General features: G+C 40.7%; 1 protein-coding gene across 2 annotated transcripts in view; it reads right to left on the bottom strand.

Moving 5' to 3' along the window:
• LOC135715273 (band 7 protein AGAP004871) overlaps positions 1–16213 on the bottom strand; it is a 609777-nt gene extending 593564 nt beyond the window's left edge. For both annotated transcript variants that reach the window (XR_010519024.1, XM_065238608.1), the window contains exon 1: positions 15294–16213. Coding sequence is in view for 1 of the 2 variants with exons in the window: in XM_065238608.1 (XP_065094680.1) it covers positions 15294–15426 (133 nt within the window). In the remaining variant the exon portion in view is untranslated. The remainder of the gene's footprint in view (positions 1–15293) is intronic.
• Positions 16214–23094: the final 6881 nt, after the last annotated feature.

Below are 23094 nucleotides of genomic sequence, written 5' to 3'. Positions count from 1 at the left end.
CGAACTCAAGAGCCTCATCAAAGCCAAGAAACGCGGATACTGGCGGCAATTCGTGGACGGATTATCGCGCGAAACGTCGATGAATACGCTTTGGAACGCGGCGCGAAGGATGCGTAACCGGTCTTCGAACAACGAGAGCGAGGAGTACTCAGATCGTTGGATACTCAAGTTCGCGCGAAAAGTATGTCCTGATTCCGTGCCGGCACAGATGATTCCTCGCGAAACGACGAATTCTGTAGACGAGATCAGCCAGCCTTTTTCAATGCTGGAACTCTCACTCGCGCTCCTTTCGTGTGGCAATTCGGCTCCGGGGGCGGATAGAATCAAGTTCAACTTGTTGAAGAACCTCCCAGACGTCGCTAAGAGGCGCATGTTGAACTTGTTTTGTCAGTTCCTGGAGCTCAATATTGTTCCGGATAATTGGAGGCAAGTGAGAGTTATAGCCATTAAAAAGCCTGGAAAACTCGCTTCAGATCATAACTCGTATCGTCCCATCGCGATGTTATCGTGCATTCGAAAATTGTTGGAGAAAATGATCCTTTTTCGCTTGGACAAATGGGTTGAGACGAACCACCTACTCTCAGATACTCAATTTGGATTCCGTAGGGGCAAGGGAACGAACGACTGTCTCGCGTTGCTTTCCACAGAAATTCAGTTGGCTTTTGCTAAAAAAGAGCAAATGGCTTCTGTATTCTTGGATATCAAGGGGGCTTTTGATTCAGTATCCGTTGAAGTCCTTTCAGACAAACTCCACGCTTGTGGCCTTTCTCCATTAATAAATAACTTTTTGTACAATTTGCTGTCAGAGAAACATATGAGCTTTTCTCATGGAAACTCTACAGCTTCTCGATTTAGTTACATGGGTCTCCCCCAGGGCTCATGTTTAAGCCCCCTTTTGTATAATTTCTACGTCAGAGAAATTGACAATTGTCTAAGTGACAACTGCACGTTGAGAAAACTTGCAGATGACGGTGTAGTGTCTATGACAGGGCCCAAAGGGATCGACCTGCAAGGACCCTTACAGGATACCTTAGACAATTTGTCTACTTGGGCTATTCAGCTAGGTATCGAATTCTCCACGGAGAAAACTGAGTTGGTCGTTTTTTCTAGGAAGCATAGCCCAGCACAACCAAAGCTTCAACTTTTGGGTAAACCGATCACTCATTCTATGTCCTTCAAATATCTTGGGGTCTGGTTCGATTCAAAATGCACCTGGAGATCCCACATTGAGTATCTGAGACGAAAATGCCAACAAAGGATCAATTTTCTCCGAACAATTACCGGAACGTGGTGGGGAGCCCATCCGCAAGATCTTCTAACGTTGTACCGGACAACGATTTTATCGGTTTTAGAATACGGTAGTTTTTGTTTCCAGTCGGCGGCTAAAACTCACATCATCAAACTGGAACGTATCCAGTATCGTTGTCTTCGTATCGCGTTAGGATGCATGCACTCGACTCATACGATGAGTCTAGAAGTGTTGGCGGGCATGTTGCCACTATCGGATCGGTTCTCGGAATTGTCCCTCAGGCTCCTCACCCGTTGCGAAGTTATGAACCCACTGGTAATCGAAAACTTTGAAAAGCTTCTTGAGCTGAACCCTCAAACTCGTTTTATGTCATTGTACTACGTGTACATAACACAGGATGTCAGCCCTTCACAGCATAATCCTCATCGTGTATGCTTCTCCGACTTCGGCAATTCAGTTAGTTTTGATTTATCTATGACGCGGGAGATTCGTGGGATCCCAGAACATCATCGTTCCATGATTGTTCCGTCAATTTACGCTGCAAAGTTTGGCCAAGTTGATTTCGCAAGATCATTCTTCACAGATGGATCACTAATAGAGTCGTCCGCTGGTTTTGGTATCTTTAACGAATTTCATAGTGCCTCTCGAATGCTTCAAGCTCCTTGTTCCGTATATGTTGCTGAGCTGGCGGCAATACATTATACGCTAGAAACGATCGCCTCACTTGCACCAGACCATTATTTTATTATTACGGATAGTCTCAGTTCTGTCGAGGCTATTCGCTCTATGAGGCCGGTAAAGCACTCCTCGTATTTTCTCATGAAAATACGAGAGCTTTTAAGTGCTTTATCTTTAAGATCTTTTGTCATCACCTTTGCATGGGTCCCATCTCATTGCTCGATTCCGGGCAATGAGAAGGCGGACTCACTTGCTAAGGTGGGCGCTATGGAAGGCGATATTTACGATCGACAAATCGCCTACGATGAATTTTTCTTCATTTATCGTCAACAGTCACTCGTCAGCTGGCAGAATAAGTGGAGTGAAGGGAGTTTGGGACGATGGCTATATTCGATTATCCCTAAGGTGTCGAAGAGTTCTTGGTTCAAGGGGTTGGATGTGGGTCGAGACTTCATTCGTATGATGTCTCGCCTCATGTCCAATCACTATTCGTTAAACGCTCACTTGTTCCGTGTTGGGCTGAAGGACAGCAATCTCTGTGAATGTGGACAAGGTTACCAGGACGCTGATCACATTATTTGGTCTTGTGCTGAGCATCGCGGAGTCAGATCTGAACTGTACGATTCCCTTCGGGCTCGAGGTAGACAACCTAATGTTCCAGTTCGGGATATTTTGGCTAGACGCGATCTGGAGTTTATGAAACTCATATATGTTTACTTTAAGAATATTAACATTAGATTGTAAGTTTTATTAACCATGTGTTTAGTTTGTATTTTGTACGTGTGGGTTTTTTTTTATGTTTGTTTTCAAGATGAATAGAAATTCGTTCATGTTTTAGGATTAATTAAATATTTGTATCGTAAACCACATTTCAAACCTCCCTCTCCCTTTTCCCATCCAAAAAAAAATTGTAAATCCCCACTAACCTCGAGACAACCGCGAGTATCCGGTCCAGCTCCTTTAACTTTAAATATAAGAAATCAATAATGTATAACAAAAATGATAACTCGGCTCTGTAAAGTTTATTCGATTGAGCCTGTACAAATAAAGTAATTAATAAAAAAAAAAAGACCCCTGTTCGCCGCAAACGCCTGGACGGGCGAAGACTTTTCTCTGGAACGGCTTCATCTGAAACAGATTTCGTGATGAAATTAATAATCTGCATAAGATTCTCTGGAGCTTCTCCCGTTGGCAGCAAAAAATCTTGCAAATTAACAAAATGGCGGCCATATGAAAAAACAGGCGATTTTTAGCCCGCTTTTTTGCAGCTTTAAGGTGCTTCAAACAATGTTAAATGTTAATATTTTTGGCTGAAAGTGGGAGAAGCTCCAAAGAATTTAATAAGGAACAAAATGCGCAAAGATTCAAGTCAATATCTCTTATAGTTTCTGAGAAAAATCTTCGCCCGATAAAAAAAATGTGGTTTCGAGAAAAACGCGTTTAAAGTTTTGACTTTAGTTAAAACCATTTTGGGGGTTCTTACCATTAGTCAGCTATGCCTGGACACCGAATTCGCTGATCGGAAAACGGCTTGGGGGGATGAAAGTATATAGTCTAAAGTACAAAAAAACGTGAAAAAAAAAATTTGATTTTTTGAAAAAAAAGATCGGGAATACCCCCGTTAAATGACGAATAACATTTTGATAGGCTTGAGTGGAATAGGGAAAGTGCAGTGAAGTGAAATCAGTTTAAGTGAAACTAAATAAACACAGATATTTTTTCTAATCATTATTTTGAACATTTCGAGACACATTGAACCTACAATAAACTGTCAAATGCTAAGAAAATATACAAAACACACATAGCGTGTGCTGCAGGATGTTATTTTTTGCCGGCCGATTTAAAGGATTTGACAGCACTAATTGACATGGTTTTGCTCACATATTGCCATCTATATCTTTTATCATCATCCTTGTGCGATTATAGATCATTTTAATCAATAATATGCTGTTAATCATGATTTAAAAAAAAAACATGCTCTGTGGGATAAGACCGTCACCCTATTTGGTGTGCTGGGCATAATGGTGGTTCACAAATATTCACTCTTTATGGGTCTTTCGATTTGTATTGAGGCCCCCAACAGCTGTACAAAATTTGAAGAAAATTGGTTGCGATCTGAAATTGTATCAGGATTTTAAATAGATTCTGTGAACAAATTCAATTTTTTTCTCAACATCGAATATGTTTGAAATTTAGAGTAGGCAACTCATGCAGAATACCTGTTTTGAACACTGCAACTCACTTCGACTAGTATGCAAAAAGTTAAATAACCAATTAATAATTGGCGAATTGAATATATATGAATCAAGTTCTATGCACATACCTACAGGCGTATAGGAAAAGGAGGAGGACGGAGGAGCACAGATGAATTCTGAATTCTGAATAGTTACCAGTTTAAAGTGTAACGTTTCTAATTATTAGTTTTTTAATAATCATGAATTCCATCGTTATTCACTAAGCCTCACATATAATTAAATCAAATTTTAAAAATTTGTTCAAAAAGCTCGTTTGGTAAATAGGTCTTACCACGGACAGTACGTACATTTGTGTCACTTTTATGTAATAAACAGTAATTAATTTCTTATCAAAACTGTGTACACATGGAGTCTGCATGGGAAAGATAACCAAATTAGCTCTCTTTAATTTTAAAATAGTCCTCACGCTTAAGGGGCCGGGCATACCCCCAGTTCCTCTTTTACATAAATTAGCTTCGATGCAGTGTTCGGAAAAACTCAAAAACTCAAATCTCATGCATGAGTTTATGCGCCTATGAGTTTTGCCTTGCAAAATTCAACGTTGCAAAAATCACCGATGAGTTTTCAGGTTCAAAAATTCATTGCTTTATATTTTTGCGTTATTCATTGTTATTACTATTGTTTGTGCATCAGGGATTGGAAAACTAACACAACATGCATAGGCATTATATCAATTGCCGTTTGAGTGGTTTTTATGAGTTTAAAGCTGGAATGATTTTTCAGCGTTATGAGTGTGAGTGCGCGAATAAATATGTATAAGAATCTCAAGCGTGAACTTTGCTTGCCACATTCGCACGCGAGTTTATTCTCGCAGGGAGGCTCAATGAACGAGATTTGAGAATGATTTTCCGAACACTGCTTCGATGTAACGGAATTCTTCACGATGAGTCTTTATTTTCATATGAATACTTTCACGTAAAGCTTGAGTCATTTAATATCTATACGCAATGAAATAAAAATTTTGAGGACTCAAAATGAAAGTCATTTATTGCACTTTATCAAATCAAATCAAATCAGATTGACCGCCCACGGTTGCTGCTCTGTTATTACCAGATCAGCTGCAATTACACAGAGAACCAACAGATGATGTTTGGGACTAACATTCATCCTCAATGTGTAAGAACTGGTGTCCGATCACGGACACTGGAGATGGTGTGGCAATCCTCGGCTCGGAGGATTCCAGCTGATTTGGCCAATTCCCCCTGTGGGAATGCCAACAGGAACACAACGAAAAGCTCGACTGAAATCCAACTCAACTCATAGCCCTGAAAAGGACTGTTTTGGCTTCGGCTTGTCCAAAGAGGAAAAACGAGAATGAATTAAAACTTTCAACGGCGCTATATTTCGGTGTTTGCTTTACAAAGCTTGTGGACTGTATGATGGCGACGCGCAAAATGCGTCGCTTTAAATGTGTTTGGCTTTCTTCTTCTTGATGTTGCATTCATTCATTTCTCCTACATTCATAACCAATCAGCACTCGCTGCACGCTCGTTGGTTTGTGGTCGGTCGGTCGCTCGTCGCTCGGTCGGTGCTGCTGCTTGCATGCTCGTGCCAAGCCAGCGGCAGCGTAAGGAAATGATCAAAGCTTGTTTTCAGGGTCTTGATACAAATTACACATGTAGCACATTAGGGTTAGTTTCGGAAACCGATTACCCGCGGTCGCCTCGGGGTTAGTAGAGTTTTAAAGGATTGGGTAAGTGGTTAGGGCGATTACACAAAACAACTGCTACTACTACTTCTACAACACATTACGTTCGCTTCAATCGCGAACAACTGGAGATCTAATATTTAGCAATACCAGCGCCGGCCGTGTCCGAATGCAGGTCAACTAGGGAATGGGAAGGAATGTGTTGACGTGGTACTCGCTGTGAAGGAAACCGAGAAATCCTCTGCGCTTCCACGAGAAATCACTGGGATGTTGGATGTGGGGAAAGGTTGCACGCACACGCAGGGATCGTTTTTTGGTAGAGCGCTTATAATACACACACACACACACACACACACACACACACACACACACACACACACACACACACACACACACACACATACACACACACACACACACACACACACACACACACACACACACACACACACACACACACACACACACACACACACACACACACACACACACACGCGCGCGCACTCATCCAATTTCTATTTTTAGATCAGGACCCACACTGTGGTAAGTGATGCGATCGGTGTTAAAGAAGAATTTGTTTTTCATTAAAATCTAGTGGGTATAGAATAAGGCAAAGTGAAAAATTGCAAGGAAGGGGACGGGCCTGGGATTGAACTCCCGACCTTCTGCTCAGTAAGCAGAAACGGTAACCACTGAGCTACCAAGCCTCGTCTGAAAGTCATTTATTGCACTTTAAAGGAAAAATAGCAAAAAAAAAATATTCCGATTTGGTTTTGCTGTAACCTTTCTACTCTTCTTTAACTTCTGTTTGACAATTGCTCAATATTTCTCAATTGGGCGGAATTGAGGGCAGTTGGGTGGATTGATGTCCTTTTCGAAGAAATCTACCCCTTTGCTTCAATACCACTGTAGAACTTCTCCGCTGCAATGGAAGCTTGCCAAATCAGGCCAAACTTTACAGGTCTATTGTGAGCCTTAATGTACGGAAGAATATGTTTTTTTCAGGCACTCCTGCTTGTACATTTTGGAATCCATAGTCTTGTTAGTCAAGAAATCCTTTTTTTTTGTCCGTAACTGCAAATACATTGCCAGATCATAAGCTTTCTTGCAAATTTATCGGCAAAAACGAATTTGAACTTGCTAGGGACATCCCCTCAACCAGTGCACAGTGGTCCAGGAGGGTGTTTTTCAGGTAGCAGTGACTTTTGTCCGGAAAGCTGCCAATAGTCCATCTCCACGTACGTTTCGTCGTCCATGAGGATGCATCCTTCGTAATTTGTAAGAACGTCATTGTACAACTTCCGGGCACGTCTTTTGGCCACTAGATTCTGCTTCAGTATCGTAATTGGTTGCTTACTAACCCGAAAAGATTAAAATCCTTCTCACTGACGAATCCTTCAGACGGTGCTTTGCTTTTTGACTTTAGTTAAAACCATTTTGGGGGTTCTTACCATTAGTCAGCTATGCCTGGACACCGAATTCGCTGATCGGAAAACGGCTTGGGGGGATGAAAGTATATAGTCTAAAGTACAAAAAAACGTGAAAAAAAAAATTTGATTTTTTGAAAAAAAAGATCGGGAATACCCCCGTTAAATGACGAATAACATTTTGATAGGCTTGAGTGGAATAGGGAAAGTGCAGTGAAGTGAAATCAGTTTAAGTGAAACTAAATAAACACAGATATTTTTTCTAATCATTATTTTGAACATTTCGAGACACATTGAACCTACAATAAACTGTCAAATGCTAAGAAAATATACAAAACACACATAGCGTGTGCTGCAGGATGTTATTTTTTGCCGGCCGATTTAAAGGATTTGACAGCACTAATTGACATGGTTTTGCTCACATATTGCCATCTATATCTTTTATCATCATCCTTGTGCGATTATAGATCATTTTAATCAATAATATGCTGTTAATCATGATTTAAAAAAAAAACATGCTCTGTGGGATAAGACCGTCACCCTATTTGGTGTGCTGGGCATAATGGTGGTTCACAAATATTCACTCTTTATGGGTCTTTCGATTTGTATTGAGGCCCCCAACAGCTGTACAAAATTTGAAGAAAATTGGTTGCGATCTGAAATTGTATCAGGATTTTAAATAGATTCTGTGAACAAATTCAATTTTTTTCTCAACATCGAATATGTTTGAAATTTAGAGTAGGCAACTCATGCAGAATACCTGTTTTGAACACTGCAACTCACTTCGACTAGTATGCAAAAAGTTAAATAACCAATTAATAATTGGCGAATTGAATATATATGAATCAAGTTCTATGCACATACCTACAGGCGTATAGGAAAAGGAGGAGGACGGAGGAGCACAGATGAATTCTGAATTCTGAATAGTTACCAGTTTAAAGTGTAACGTTTCTAATTATTAGTTTTTTAATAATCATGAATTCCATCGTTATTCACTAAGCCTCACATATAATTAAATCAAATTTTAAAAATTTGTTCAAAAAGCTCGTTTGGTAAATAGGTCTTACCACGGACAGTACGTACATTTGTGTCACTTTTATGTAATAAACAGTAATTAATTTCTTATCAAAACTGTGTACACATGGAGTCTGCATGGGAAAGATAACCAAATTAGCTCTCTTTAATTTTAAAATAGTCCTCACGCTTAAGGGGCCGGGCATTCCCCCAGTTCCTCTTTTACATAAATTAGCTTCGATGCAGTGTTCGGAAAAACTCAAAAACTCAAATCTCATGCATGAGTTTATGCGCCTATGAGTTTTGCCTTGCAAAATTCAACGTTGCAAAAATCACCGATGAGTTTTCAGGTTCAAAAATTCATTGCTTTATATTTTTGCGTTATTCATTGTTATTACTATTGTTTGTGCATCAGGGATTGGAAAACTAACACAACATGCATAGGCATTATATCAATTGCCGTTTGAGTGGTTTTTATGAGTTTAAAGCTGGAATGATTTTTCAGCGTTATGAGTGTGAGTGCGCGAATAAATATGTATAAGAATCTCAAGCGTGAACTTTGCTTGCCACATTCGCACGCGAGTTTATTCTCGCAGGGAGGCTCAATGAACGAGATTTGAGAATGATTTTCCGAACACTGCTTCGATGTAACGGAATTCTTCACGATGAGTCTTTATTTTCATATGAATACTTTCACGTAAAGCTTGAGTCATTTAATATCTATACGCAATGAAATAAAAATTTTGAGGACTCAAAATGAAAGTCATTTATTGCACTTTATCAAATCAAATCAAATCAGATTGACCGCCCACGGTTGCTGCTCTGTTATTACCAGATCAGCTGCAATTACACAGAGAACCAACAGATGATGTTTGGGACTAACATTCATCCTCAATGTGTAAGAACTGGAGATCTAATATTTAGCAATACCAGCGCCGGCCGTGTCCGAATGCAGGTCAACTAGGGAATGGGAAGGAATGTGTTGACGTGGTACTCGCTGTGAAGGAAACCGAGAAATCCTCTGCGCTTCCACGAGAAATCACTGGGATGTTGGATGTGGGGAAAGGTTGCACGCACACGCAGGGATCGTTTTTTGGTAGAGCGCTTATAATACACACACACACACACACACACACACACACACACACACACACACACACACACATACACACACACACACACACACACACACACACACACACACACACACACACACACACACACACACACACACACACACACACACACACACACACACACACACACACACGCGCGCGCACTCATCCAATTTCTATTTTTAGATCAGGACCCACACTGTGGTAAGTGATGCGATCGGTGTTAAAGAAGAATTTGTTTTTCATTAAAATCTAGTGGGTATAGAATAAGGCAAAGTGAAAAATTGCAAGGAAGGGGACGGGCCTGGGATTGAACTCCCGACCTTCTGCTCAGTAAGCAGAAACGGTAACCACTGAGCTACCAAGCCTCGTCTGAAAGTCATTTATTGCACTTTAAAGGAAAAATAGCAAAAAAAAAATATTCCGATTTGGTTTTGCTGTAACCTTTCTACTCTTCTTTAACTTCTGTTTGACAATTGCTCATTATTTCTCAATTGGGCGGAATTGAGGGCAGTTGGGTGGATTGATGTCCTTTTCGAAGAAATCTACCCCTTTGCTTCAATACCACTGTAGAACTTCTCCGCTGCAATGGAAGCTTGCCAAATCAGGCCAAACTTTACAGGTCTATTGTGAGCCTTAATGTACGGAAGAATATGTTTTTTTCAGGCACTCCTGCTTGTACATTTTGGAATCCCTAGTCTTGTTAGTCAAGAAATCCTTTTTTTTTGTCCGTAACTGCAAATACATTGCCAGATCATAAGCTTTCTTGCAAATTTATCGGCAAAAACGAATTTGAACTTGCTAGGGACATCCCCTCAACCAGTGCACAGTGGTCCAGGAGGGTGTTTTTCAGGTAGCAGTGACTTTTGTCCGGAAAGCTGCCAATAGTCCATCTCCACGTACGTTTCGTCGTCCATGAGGATGCATCCTTCGTAATTTGTAAGAACGTCATTGTACAACTTCCGGGCACGTCTTTTGGCCACTAGATTCTGCTTCAGTATCGTAATTGGTTGCTTACTAACCCGAAAAGATTAAAATCCTTCTCACTGACGAATCCTTCAGACGGTGCTTTGCTAACCGTTCTCAATACCTTCAAATGCAGCTTCCGATCCTTAGTTCCACTTTTTTATATATAATTATTTTATTTTACTAGGCACAATCGAATAAACTTTATAGTGCCGAGATTTCTTGTTCATTATACAATACATCTTAAAACTATAGTCATGATGTACAATACAAGAAATATGTTATCTTCAGTTATCAAAAAAGCTTCCTTCATCAGAACGAAATTCACTTCCAGTGCTTTCAAGGTATGACAACATCGCCAAAGGGGGGCATAGCGCGTCCACTGCAAAAATGGACGCAAATCGTGATCTTCACTCACACACTCATCACGAAACGGTTGCTTTTCAAGGTCGAAGACCTATCGACCGAAAGAACTTCAGATGAAGAACAGTGAGCGCCACACAATGGATGCTGCCGAGTATACAGACGATCGCGTGATACACATCGAGAGGTATGTCTGCTTGCCTCGACAGCTAGGAGAACACTGTGCTATGATCCTGTCGATCGATAGTAAGCCACTCACGCAAACGTTTAAGAACTCTTCACACGGTCGATTTAGCTAATTTCAACGACTTCGCGATTTTTGAACCTGACCACGTCGGATTTTTCAAGTGGGTGCCCAAAATTCGCGGCTTTTATCAAGTATAACTTCTTTTAAACAAAATCAATCATGAAGCTCTGAAAGAGGAAATATTTCAAAACAAACTGCTGTCAAAACATTCCAGATCCGACCGATAGAAGCACTGCAGCAAAATAAACAGCCTCGTAACGTGGGTAGATCACCTTTTCGTGGTACGTTACGGGATGTAAGATCTACCACCGATTCCTAGTCCTGACTACTTCAAACTATGGGAACAGGATTTTTCAGTAATCCAAGGAAATCATCTTAGTCCTTGTTACTTTTTATGCCTTGTTGATAGTGACAAGACTCGGCTTTGTCTACCGAGGATGATCTTGAAACAAGGAAAAAAATGAGTTAGTTGTCTTCATCTATGTGATTCCTAATCTTCTATTCGTTGTTCTCTAGTTTGAAGTGGTTAAGACTAGGGTTCTGATGCATGGTCATTATCGGTGTCATACCTTAATTTTGTTATTAAGGAATCCAAAAAGCGTAGTGGTTAGAATCCATACCTCTCACGCCAAAGTCACGAGTTCAAATCTTACCCCCAGACAAGTCACGAATAACCCAAGAGCGTTAAAGTGACTATAATAAAATTAAAAAAAAAACAACCATGAATATTCAGTGTGAATTTTGTTAAATTCTGTAACTTTATTTGAAGTTTTAACATACAAAATTTGGAAAATATCTTGAGTCAAATACATACAAACAAAGTTTCGTTCAATACCTTTCAGAAGACCTAAAGAGAACTAAATTTGAACGAAAAATGACAGAGACATTTGAAATTAAATCGAGCCGCATAACTCCGAATCGAAGCATTTGTGTTACATGGTTTCTCAGTATAATACGGACCATGTATTGATATACAGTCATGACGTGTTTCTTTGGACTGGACGGATAACTATGGACACTTTCAAAATTGTTGAATCAAACGTTTACCACTACATCACCAGCGCCGACTAAAATATTGTTAAAAAGTACTATAACTTTACAAGAAATGTGTTTAGTCACATACTGTTTTGAGCAAAAAAGATGTAGTTGTGCACATTTGTTTAGAACATTATTAGCATGAAAAATAATGATTTAAAAAGTTAATAAATAAAAACTAGATTTAAAGGCGGTAACCATAGAAAACGGTGAATATCTCTAAATCTATTAGGCATAGAAAATATGTATTTCCAACAAAGTTTCATATTTTGAGTAGTTCTACAACTTTGCCCCAAAAAGTATCCTCCTATCTCTTTAGGAGAAAAAGTTAGATTTATCTGTTTTTTCAATAGTTGGCCTTGATAAATTTTTGAAATTGTAGGGATGTGGGCGACACTTATACTTCGTTCATACGTTACCATTAGAGAGGGCCTAGTATAAGCGAGGATCGGATTCAAAACAAATTGCCTTGGCAACCTATGCCTAAGTTATTTCTAGCAACACTGCCCATGTAATCGAGATTTACGCTGCTCGATTGGCTTTTGCTTTGACAGTGCATTTGGTTCAACACCAGCCAGGCACTCCTTTGTTATAATAGACCCTCTCTAGTTACCATCATCATAGTTTAGCGATGAGATCCATCCATCCGATTATGACAAATCGATAGCACGATCATTAATTCTTCAGTTTCATGCAGTTGTTTCCTGTAATTTCATCGAGCGATAAAAAAAAACAATGAAAACACCACGTACTTGATACATTTACACCTATATCGCAACGTTACCATGACAAAACAAACGGATACACGAAGCAGAAACTCGTAGTGTTTACATCAGCTGTCAATACCTGACGCATAATCGAACCAAAGAACCAACAAATTCGGCTTCAATCAAAGAGTTCTTGGATTTTTGTGCCACCAGAGTGGATTTTACCATCTCCGACCACTGTGCAATAGGGTGAAAAAAAACTTTAAACGCGTTTTTCTCGGCTTGCTGATTTGTGCTATGGGACGGACTTGTCATGAGTGGCAGTGTAGAGAAGCGTGGCTTATTACTTGAGAAAGTAGCCTCGGAATGGGAGTGAATTACCTGACATTCTGAAATGGGTCTCTGGATCAGCAGACGCCCGGAATAAAGCTGCTTTCAATTACAGTAACCCCTCCATATATGCTGTATATGTGATAAATGTCAACCATGAACAAGATAACGGCGGTGGTCACCCCAGCAGGCCTGGGTTCAATCCCAGTCGGCGCCGCCGGGATGTTCTGAGGCATAACATCTCTGATCACGCCTTCCTTCGGATGGGAAGTAAAGCCGTTGGTCCCCGGTTCATGAGTTGATGGGTCGATAGGTAGGGTCCATGTGTGGGAGCTGCCTTCCTGGCACGTCGGTAGCATTGGTGCCCAGCACGGAAAACAAGATCGACGGAAAAAAACAAACCAAAGGAAAAAAAAAAAACATGAACAAGATATCTACAGAAAATCAGCTCAACTGATTGAAGGACAGCCGAGAAATAGCGGTGGGTAGATGGCACCACCCACCGCATGTATGGAGGGAGTGCTGTACCTCTAATATGATGATTTCAAGCAGATTTCTTGGTTATATTGAAGACACACAGACACACAGAATCCTCGTCAGAAATAAGAAAGAATCATTATGTTGTAGTGCAACTTTGTACACCATTTATGTCATTTTTAACGCCTTGCCACTAGTCTACGCTTAGCAGAAGCATTAAAGTCCAACAAGATGAACATCTGGTTAAAACTAGCAGACACGAAACGCGTCGGATAATGCTGATCATACAATGCGCTACGAGGTTCAAGCATGGAGGTTCAGGTGCGTAAATATGCAGTTGTGCCAGGATCTCCGATGCATCCGTATTTCCCAGAAGGACACTAGACTGGATGCTGACTATTCTACGATGACGACCTATAAACGTACTGGATTATCAACAACATCGACGATTGTAGAAATTTGCAGCTGATTGTATGCAGTGTTGTTGCTTCCGTAGCTAATTGACGTTTATTAGCATCAAGTGCAACGTGATCTCCTACAGCGTTATAAAATTCATGTAAATTTATGCGAAATTTAACGCACACGTAGTTAGCGTTTGTTTTTGATTAAATTTTAGATTTTTTTTATCTGAAACCAAACAGAAACCGATCAAACTTTATTATTCCATTTCCAGCCGAACTAGGGGGAGGGAAGTAGAGAGCTAGTCAAATCAATGATTTTGGAGCTACTCTTGACTGGGCCTTGACTTTCAAATCGCATTACAATGGCGTCTTGAACATTTATAAATCAAAATTGGACATCTTCAGCTCACTCTTAGCAGTTGCCGAAGCCGGCAGAAACCAACAGTACCTCTCACACGCGATCATCTGTATACTCGATATCAGCTATTGTTCGGTGTGCTTTGTTCGCCATCTGAAGTTTGCTCGATAAATCCTATTGTTGTAGACCTTGGAAGCAATCATTTCGCGATGAGTGTATAAGTGAAGACCACGATTTGCGACCATTTCTCCAATAGGTAGAAGCACTATACCCCCTTTAGTGAGATTGCCATATTTGTGGAACCATTGGAAGTGAGTCCCGTTCTGAAGGAAGAAATTGTATATTTTATAGCAAAGGTTAGGTGCTTTTCATACTGAAATTATTGACTATAGTTTTAAGATATATTGTATTGTATAATGAACAAGAAACCCGGCTCTGAAAAGTTCACACAGTCGAGCCTGATCAAATAAAGTAATTAACACAAATTGGATATCGATGCCTTTACTAAACCGATCGAATTAATTTCCCCTGCCGAAAATTTGGGCAAATTGTCGACCTACCGATGCATAGCGGAAACTCTCGTATATTATTATCTTTAATGCCCCACAGACGGGAGTAAATAAAAATGTCCGAATCCGCTGGAAAGCTCATACACAGTAGTTGTTGCTTTTTATAACACATGAAAAGCGCAAATCTATGCCTGAGGATTACACCTCATAACATTCTCGACACGCATTCCTACTTACGTTAATTAGCTTTCTCGGGAGATCCCACTGGAATCTGAACGACCCACCTACAGAAAACACATACACAAAGTTTGACCAAAGTTGAATTACTTTTCCCAACTCCTAATGTTTATGGTTTCTCCGTGGCAAATATTTTCCCTCCTGGCATACCTCTAACCGCAGAGGGCACCAAACGTATTATCAGGAAAGCTAGCAGGAGGCGCAACAGCGAGGGACAAAAAATAAAACAAGCCAAAACCATATGCATAAACTCTACCGGACCGAAAATCCCACTAACCTTGGGTGTACATGGACGATCCCGAAGCGGTGGTATCCGGGCGCTGCTGTGTCGAGCTGGCACGGGAATTGTTGTTGGTGTTAAACTGGAGCATTTTGATCGGATGCGTCGCCGGATTGATAGTCGGTGCCATTCAGCACAATCCTGAATACGTGAATGCAACCTGCGAAGAGTGAAATGTGCTGGCCGTGCGTTTATGCGTGTAGTGTGATTTGTTCCGGGCTGGTGCAATCCACAGGACCACTTCCTGCGTCTCGCGGTCAGCGGTTGACTCTCTACACCAATGTTTGCTTGCTGGACGCCCTCTGTGATACACGCTGAGCTCTAATTTATTTTAATCACACCTCGGTTTCCCACGGTTCACCTAACACGTGTGCGGTTGGACGTAATTTACACGGCCGTTAAATATTCATCGAGCCCCAGATTTAGAAAGCGCAAACAAAAAACGCAGGTATCACCACCGTGGGATCAACTTTAACACCCGCTGAAAGGCATCCGATTCACTTACGGACTTTCAAGTCGGCTTTTATCACTCCACTTGAGCCTTGTTATCACGTACAGCTCCTTGAAAAGTTTTCCGAGAAAACTTTAGCCTATTGAAGATGCAAAAGAATTCAACGCGCGCGCCAGAAGCCAGCACAAATCTACCAGCAAACTGCAACTTATAATACACTCCTTCACCTGGCTACGTTCCACCGAATCCAGACACAGTGTGGCTGTTCCACTTCACTTGCCTCCAACTGTGGCCCACACACACTTCCTAGAATATCTGGGTTGAACCAACCGACGCGACCTATTGTGTTACTCGAAGGAATACGACAAGAACGAACCACAAAGTCAACGACGAAAGAAACGAAACTTGGCCAAACCAGGCAAGGAATCTGCGTACATACAATATTCATGCACCTTTTCTCGGTAAAGGACACGAACGTCGACTAACTGGCGGACTGGCTGGTTGGTTCCGGTCCCCGAAATCGCAACCTACGTTTGACTATGGCTGGATTGTTGGCTGGCTGGTCGTAGTAGCGTCGTGGAGAAACAGCATATTCAAAAAAAAAATCGACACGAGTAAAGCAACGTGCTTCCTCCAAAGGACGAAAATAAGAGCGGGAGAGAGAAAATTTGAGCTTATCTATCCTTTTGCACTCAGCGCTTTATCGAGGAACGGCTTGGAGGAGATAGTGGGAGCTATAGATGGTCAGAATTATTACCTTTGAACTGGAAATAATATTGTCAATACTCAAAAGTATTGGCAATAATGTTTATGCAAATATTGATTGAGGTGAGATGATGATGCCAACCTTTATTTTACCCTTCTATTTGACTATAAGTATTCCTTTTTTCCAGCTATTCGATTAAATATTTATCGAATTTTCAATTATTCAAGGGCGTACACGACATCCCTTCTTATTTCTACTTGTTTGATTTAGTGCAGTAGAGAAATTGTATAAATAAATTGTATGTAGTCTACTTTGCTTCACGAAATAAATAAATAAATTTAATTTTATTAACGACAAAAAAAATTAAAAAAATAAAAGTACTATGTTGCCTGACTTAGCATTTACAATGTAAAATTAGACGAACTTGGGGAAATGTAGGTAATGTCGTTCTACATGTCCCTAATTTGGGCCCATACATAAATTCAGCAATCGACTAAATTTTCAATAGCGACCAAAAATATCCATTAGTACCGTCCTAATGACGCGTTCATCTACATAAAATTGATAGATAGCAGACTTTAAACCAAATTAGGGACATGTAGACCGACATTACCTACATTTCCGCTATACGTTGTATTCTGGCACAACTCGCCAACGAGTTAGAAATCCTGGGACTGAGTGAAGTTCGTTGGCCAAACTTTGGAGAACACAAACTGCCGTCGGGACAGGTAACTCTATACTCTGGTATACGAGGTGAAAACGCTCCCCGCCATCGTGGAGTTGGTCTCCTACTTAGCGTCCAGGCAAGTGCTGCGCTCATCAAGTAGGAGCCTGTTAATGAGAGGATAATCGTTGCCAGATTTAGAACACGAGTTCGTAACCTCACCATAATCCAATGTTATGCGCCAACCGATGCTGCCGAGCTACAGGACAAGGAGAATTTTACAGTCAACTGAATGCCGTCGTGGATAAGGTTCCAAAGGGTGACATCAAGATCTACACTGGCGACTTCAATGCGAAGATCGGCTCCGACAACACGGACTATGAGCGTCTCATGGGACGTGAGAACGGTGAGCTGTTTGCAGAATTTTGTGGCAATAACGACATGGTGATCGGGGGCTCGCTCTTCCCCAATCGGCCAGTGCACAAAGTCGAGTGGGTTTCCACATACCGAAAATCAGATCGACCACATCTGCATCAGTCAAAAATAGAGACGGAGCCTTCTTGATGTCCGGAATAAACGCAGCGCCGACATCGCGTCTGACCATCACCTTCTAATCGGCGAAATCAACACACGCTGACTTGAAGAACCAGTGGTAAAAAGGTCTTTTGTTGAAGAACTTGAGACTCGAGCTGCGGACGTTCCAGAAGGTGGCAGCGTAGAAGAACAATGGACGGCCATCAAGAATGCCTTTATAGAAACAAGCGAGAACAACTTGGGTGAGCGGCGCACCCTGAGGAAAGAGTGGATCACAGATGAAACCTGGCGGAAGATTGAGGAGCGTAGAGAAGAAAAAGCCGCGATAGAGCGGGCGAGAACCAGAGGAGCCAAGAACGAAGCCCGTCAACGGTAATCGGCTCTAGAGAAGGAAGTCAAGCGCTCTTGCAAACGAGACAAGCAAGCGCGGGTGAACTCCCTGGCCGACGAAGGGGAGAAAGCCGCAAACATTGGCGATATACGCCTCCTCTACGATATCTCACGACGCCTCAGTGGAGCAAGGATGAACTCGAAGATGCCAGTGAAGGACACGACTGGACAATTGCTTACCTAACGCTGGTTTGAGCACCTCGAACAACTTCTTCAAGTTTCGACGGCCAACCAGCCATCAACATCTCGGCATGATCCGCCTAGGGTGCGGCGCATCACTCGCGTCGATTCCGAGGCCCCATCACTGCAGGAGATTGAAGCAGCTATCCAAAGCATGAAATCCAACAAGGCTTCAGGGGTCGATCGCATATCAGCAGAGATGCTCAAAGCTGACCATGCTATCCGCACAAATGTTGCATCAACTATTCTGTAATATCTGGGATACCGCGACTTTTCCGGCCGACTGGATGCAGGGCATCTTAGTGAAGGTCCCAAAGAAGGGGGATCTGACTGTGTGCGACAATTGGCGAGGCATCATGTTATGTTACTGTGTATTGTTCTCAAAGTTTTGTGCAAAGTTATCCTGAATCGGATACAGGAGAACATCGACGCGACTCTCCGACGGCAGCAGGCAGGATTCCGTGACGGTCATATTGTCACGCTCAGCATCATCCTGGAGCAGGTCAATCACGAGAATCTGTGGGGCGCCCTGAGATGCAAGGGAGTCCCGGATAAAATCGTCAACCGCATCGAAGCGCAGTATGAGACTTTCACGTGCAGAGTTCTGCATAACGGAGCCTTGTCCGACCCTATCCGGGTAGTCGCTGGTGTGAGACAAGGATGTATACTATCACCGCTACTGTTTCTCATCGTAATCGACGAGATCATGGTAGGTGCAATTGACTGTGGGCTGCTTTGGTCACCATGGAGCATCTCAACGACTTCGATTTGGCTGATGATGTTGCTCGACTAGCACAACGGCGCCCTGATATGCAGAGTAAGCTCAATGACCTAGCCGAACGCTTGTATACAACGTATATTCGTTATAAGTCAGGTAACACAGTAATTTATCTGAACAGGCATAGATAAGAACCATGGCGTGAAACAGGATCATAAATTCGCCGAAAAAAGTGTTCACCGTCTTTCTGCTAAAGACTAAGATTGACCAACTTTAGCTGGGTGGACACTGATATTCTGCGGCCATCCAAGCTGCCACTGACACCAGTTCAACCCCTGTCCAGTAGCAGACGGGCCAAGACTCTTTCGAGTGCCCAATCATTGAACCGAAGGATATGTCCGGTCCGATTTGCTGATCCAGCTGCCTACACGGCATCATCATCTTCCAAAGGCTGTATTACCATTGGCCCTTTTTAGGGCCACCAAGATTTTTCAAAAGAGTTAAATTTCTGACAATTTCCCAATTACAATTCATATCAAAAGGCTCTTTTCAGGGCAATCATAGTCATACTAAAGAGTATAAACAGAGAGATCTCCGCTCAAATTCCTATTCCGACAAAAATCACAAGCTTCTGCTGCAGTTAAGAAATAACATTTATTATCTAAGAGCACGTAGTCTTAAGTCACCATTGCGTACAACCCCATAGAGCTGTCCCTTGTATTTTTTTAGTATAAAAATCTGATTTAATTAAAAAAGTAGAAGGGTCTGTGCCTAGGGGTACGAACGGAAGCTAGTGTACGGAACAAATATGTTGATCATTTAGTTCTTAAATCTTTCCGGTTGTTTTTCAAATGGTGGCCACACCAGTGCAAGTCGCTGTCGACAGGATGACGGTGGCCTAGTCATGCTGCCTATTGTGGTAAGCCTTTCCTCCGGTAGCCCAAGTAACATTGCAAGTTTTATCAAGGTTTTAAAGCGTTCTACAAGTCCAATTCACGGTCTACAGAACCCTCATAAAACCAAAATTGTTACTTGGGAGATGTAGGTGCTTTTATCATAGAGGTAACTCTAAGACTAGAAGGTCCCGAAATAACGTGCTCAACTTTTTGGCTCAGCTCTGGTACTCTCTTCGGTCCCAAGCTAAACGATTCACCCCTCGAAACATAGGAAAAACCAATAACCCCTCATTTTATCTGTCAAACTTTCATAGCGAATCAAAACAAACATTGCGTAGTACTAGAATTTCGACTAGAATGGGATACTTTAATCGTTTGCTTGGGACCAATAGCCTAGTCAAGTAGTGAGCCAATTTAAAATCGTTAGTTTCGTATTGATTGTTGCTTTTATCGTCGTCTCGTCTTCGTATTGGTGCGATGTGTGCTGTTCCACTCATACGTCGTGTTCGACGCTTATCCCTCCGTTGCTTGAAAGCAAATGACGAAGAAAACGATTTGGCAAGCGTTTTTATGATCGCTGCTTTTCTCCTCCCTTATTTTCATTGGTGAAATGGTGAGTGATCAACCGAGAACTGAGCTCGCTCATGTGAACATGCGCAATGTTCGATTTGCGCTCCATCCGTGTTTGGAATTTTTCGTTACATGTCTGAATTTTGATTTTTTTTTTTAATGTGACCCCCAGTATAGAAATTGAAGACGTAGTCCTACGTCAAAAGTCTCAATGAATTTCAATATATTCACCTAAAAATGTGCGTTTATTTTGAAACTTCTAACTTTTTCTTTCCAAAACCGTTTAAAAATAAAACAATGGTTGAGAAATTATTGAGTTACTCTTCATAGTATGTGATCACAAACTAATAATCGATTTTTAAACGATAACTTTAAATCTTAGAGATAATAGAACAATTTAAAATGTGATTTCATGGTTTACTCGACTAGACTAACAACCTACAATAGGTCACTTGAAAAGTTCATTCAATTTTAGATTACATTTCATAAACCATCGAAGACATGTTTTTTTTTTTCATGAGGAAAATTAGGACAAAGGTTGATTCGACTCATTTGCTTTAAATAAATGCTTTCCATTTGATGATATTTCGTACGTGTAAGATACAAAAAGAAGTTGAAAAGTATGTGTTTTACACATGAAACATGTCAATTTCACTTTCAGAGAGTCACAATTGTATGATCTGTGAATATTCACTCTTCATAACTATCTGAATGTGAAAGTGACAGATTTTACATGTGTAAACACAGTGGTTGTGACCTCTTCTTATAACTTACAAGTTCAAAACACCATTATACCATCTAATGGTTTCAAAATCTCCAAAAATATACGTTTATAGCAAATGAATGGCTGCAACCCTGGCTAGTACTAATTAATCTACATGTAAAAAATCAGCGCATTCCAATACCTTTTGAGATGGTGCATACCATGCTGATTATTTTATAAAACGTATGTAGTAGGGTGGTCCAAAATAACAATTTTGCTCCACCAAGCTCAATCGATTCAGGTCCTGATTATTCTCCCAAAATTTGGGTTTATTTGGATACGAACTCATACTGCACAGGCTCTTCGAAGTTTATATGGGAATTATTATAGGGAAAGTGAACTTTTTGTTCTCAAACTCCTAGCACTTCCCAACAAACAATTTGAGCTGATTAAAAGCCGAATAAGCTATTTTTTAGCTGAAGAAGCATAATTTTGCCTGAATAAGCTTTTATTCAACTGTCAATGTTTGTTGGGTTTGCCATAATGATTTACAAAAAAAGCTTACAATTTGCTCTTATGCGAAATTGTGTCAGTTAAAACTTTGCTACATCAAAAGTTCTAAAAGTGTCTAGAACAAACTATCTACGAGAAATTAATATATAAAAAGATAATGTAAAAAATTTGATCATCCTAAGTTACCTTTTTAAAAGCAGTATAAAACGATAATCATTCCAGATTGAAAATTCGTATCTTTACCAAGGTTACTTCAAATTAATTGTTCTATAACTTTGTAGATTCTTTTTTTTTTCCTTGATTTGTTTTCCGTCGATCTTGTTTTCCGTGCTGAGCACCAATGCTACCGACGCCAGGGAGGCAGCTCCCACACATGGACCCCACATATCGACCCATCAACTCATGAACCAAGGACCAACGACTTTACTTCCTTTCCGAAGGAAGGCGTGATCAGAGATGTTATGCCTCAGAACATCACGGCGGCGCCGACTGGGATTGAACCCAGGCCTGCTGGGGTGAGAGGTAATCACGCTTACCACTACACCACCGGCGCAGCTAGTAAAAATACTAGATGATTAATTTCCAAAACTACCCTAATAAACGGGTACCATACACTAACGATATCATAGATGGTACGACCGTACCACATAAAGTTGGGATTATATCTCGAATTGGTGGTTAGGCGCTTCTTATTGTTATTGTTTATGCGGGTATGTACTTCAAGCACTTGTACAGATGGAAAATTATGTATACTGTTGATCTTCCTCCAGAAATTTCTAATTTTCGATAGTTTACTCAAAATCTGAAATAGGCCCACTTACTTCGGTGAATAGTTAATGTGAAACCTACACAGCAAAAAAATAATTTTGATATCACGTCAAAGTGGATGCACTACAATCATGTCGAAAATGTGGTGTAATATTACTTGCTAAAAAGGACAAAATTATCATTAATACAATGCATGAACTGACATTACGCAGCATTTACTGCATTTGTTCTTTTATTTGGTCATAAAAATTACATGAAATTTTCGACATGATTGTAGTGCATCCACTTTGATGTGATATCAAAATTATTTTTTGCTGTGTATTGCGCATTTTTTGATTTTTTAAAATTTGAGTATCTGAGTTTTTATGTGCGTACGCTTGTGCAGGGATGCATTTAAAAATTAAAAACAATGATTATTGTAGATTACACAAGCACATAATGCTGAACTATAAAATGTGTAGGTCCTACACAGCAAAAAAAAATGTAATATCGATCAATGTAATTCAAGCTGATGTATGAAATAATGATGTAATAGTAAAAAGCAGATACAATATTACATCAATGGATGTAATTTTGTTCGCAAAATCGATGTACATCGTACAACGTAATATTACACAACCGATGGATTGACCTGGTTGCAGCAGTTTGGATGTAATATTCAACAACTTTTTTTTCTGTGTACTTGCTCGGGTGTACCTTACACAC

This window comes from Ochlerotatus camptorhynchus, unplaced genomic scaffold (genome assembly GCF_037179485.1).
Source record: "Ochlerotatus camptorhynchus isolate MF236.1 unplaced genomic scaffold, CSIRO-AGI_Acam_v1.1 ptg000840l, whole genome shotgun sequence".
Taxonomy (NCBI): domain Eukaryota; kingdom Metazoa; phylum Arthropoda; class Insecta; order Diptera; family Culicidae; genus Ochlerotatus; species Ochlerotatus camptorhynchus.
This window is presented reverse-complemented; position numbering and strand designations above follow the sequence as displayed.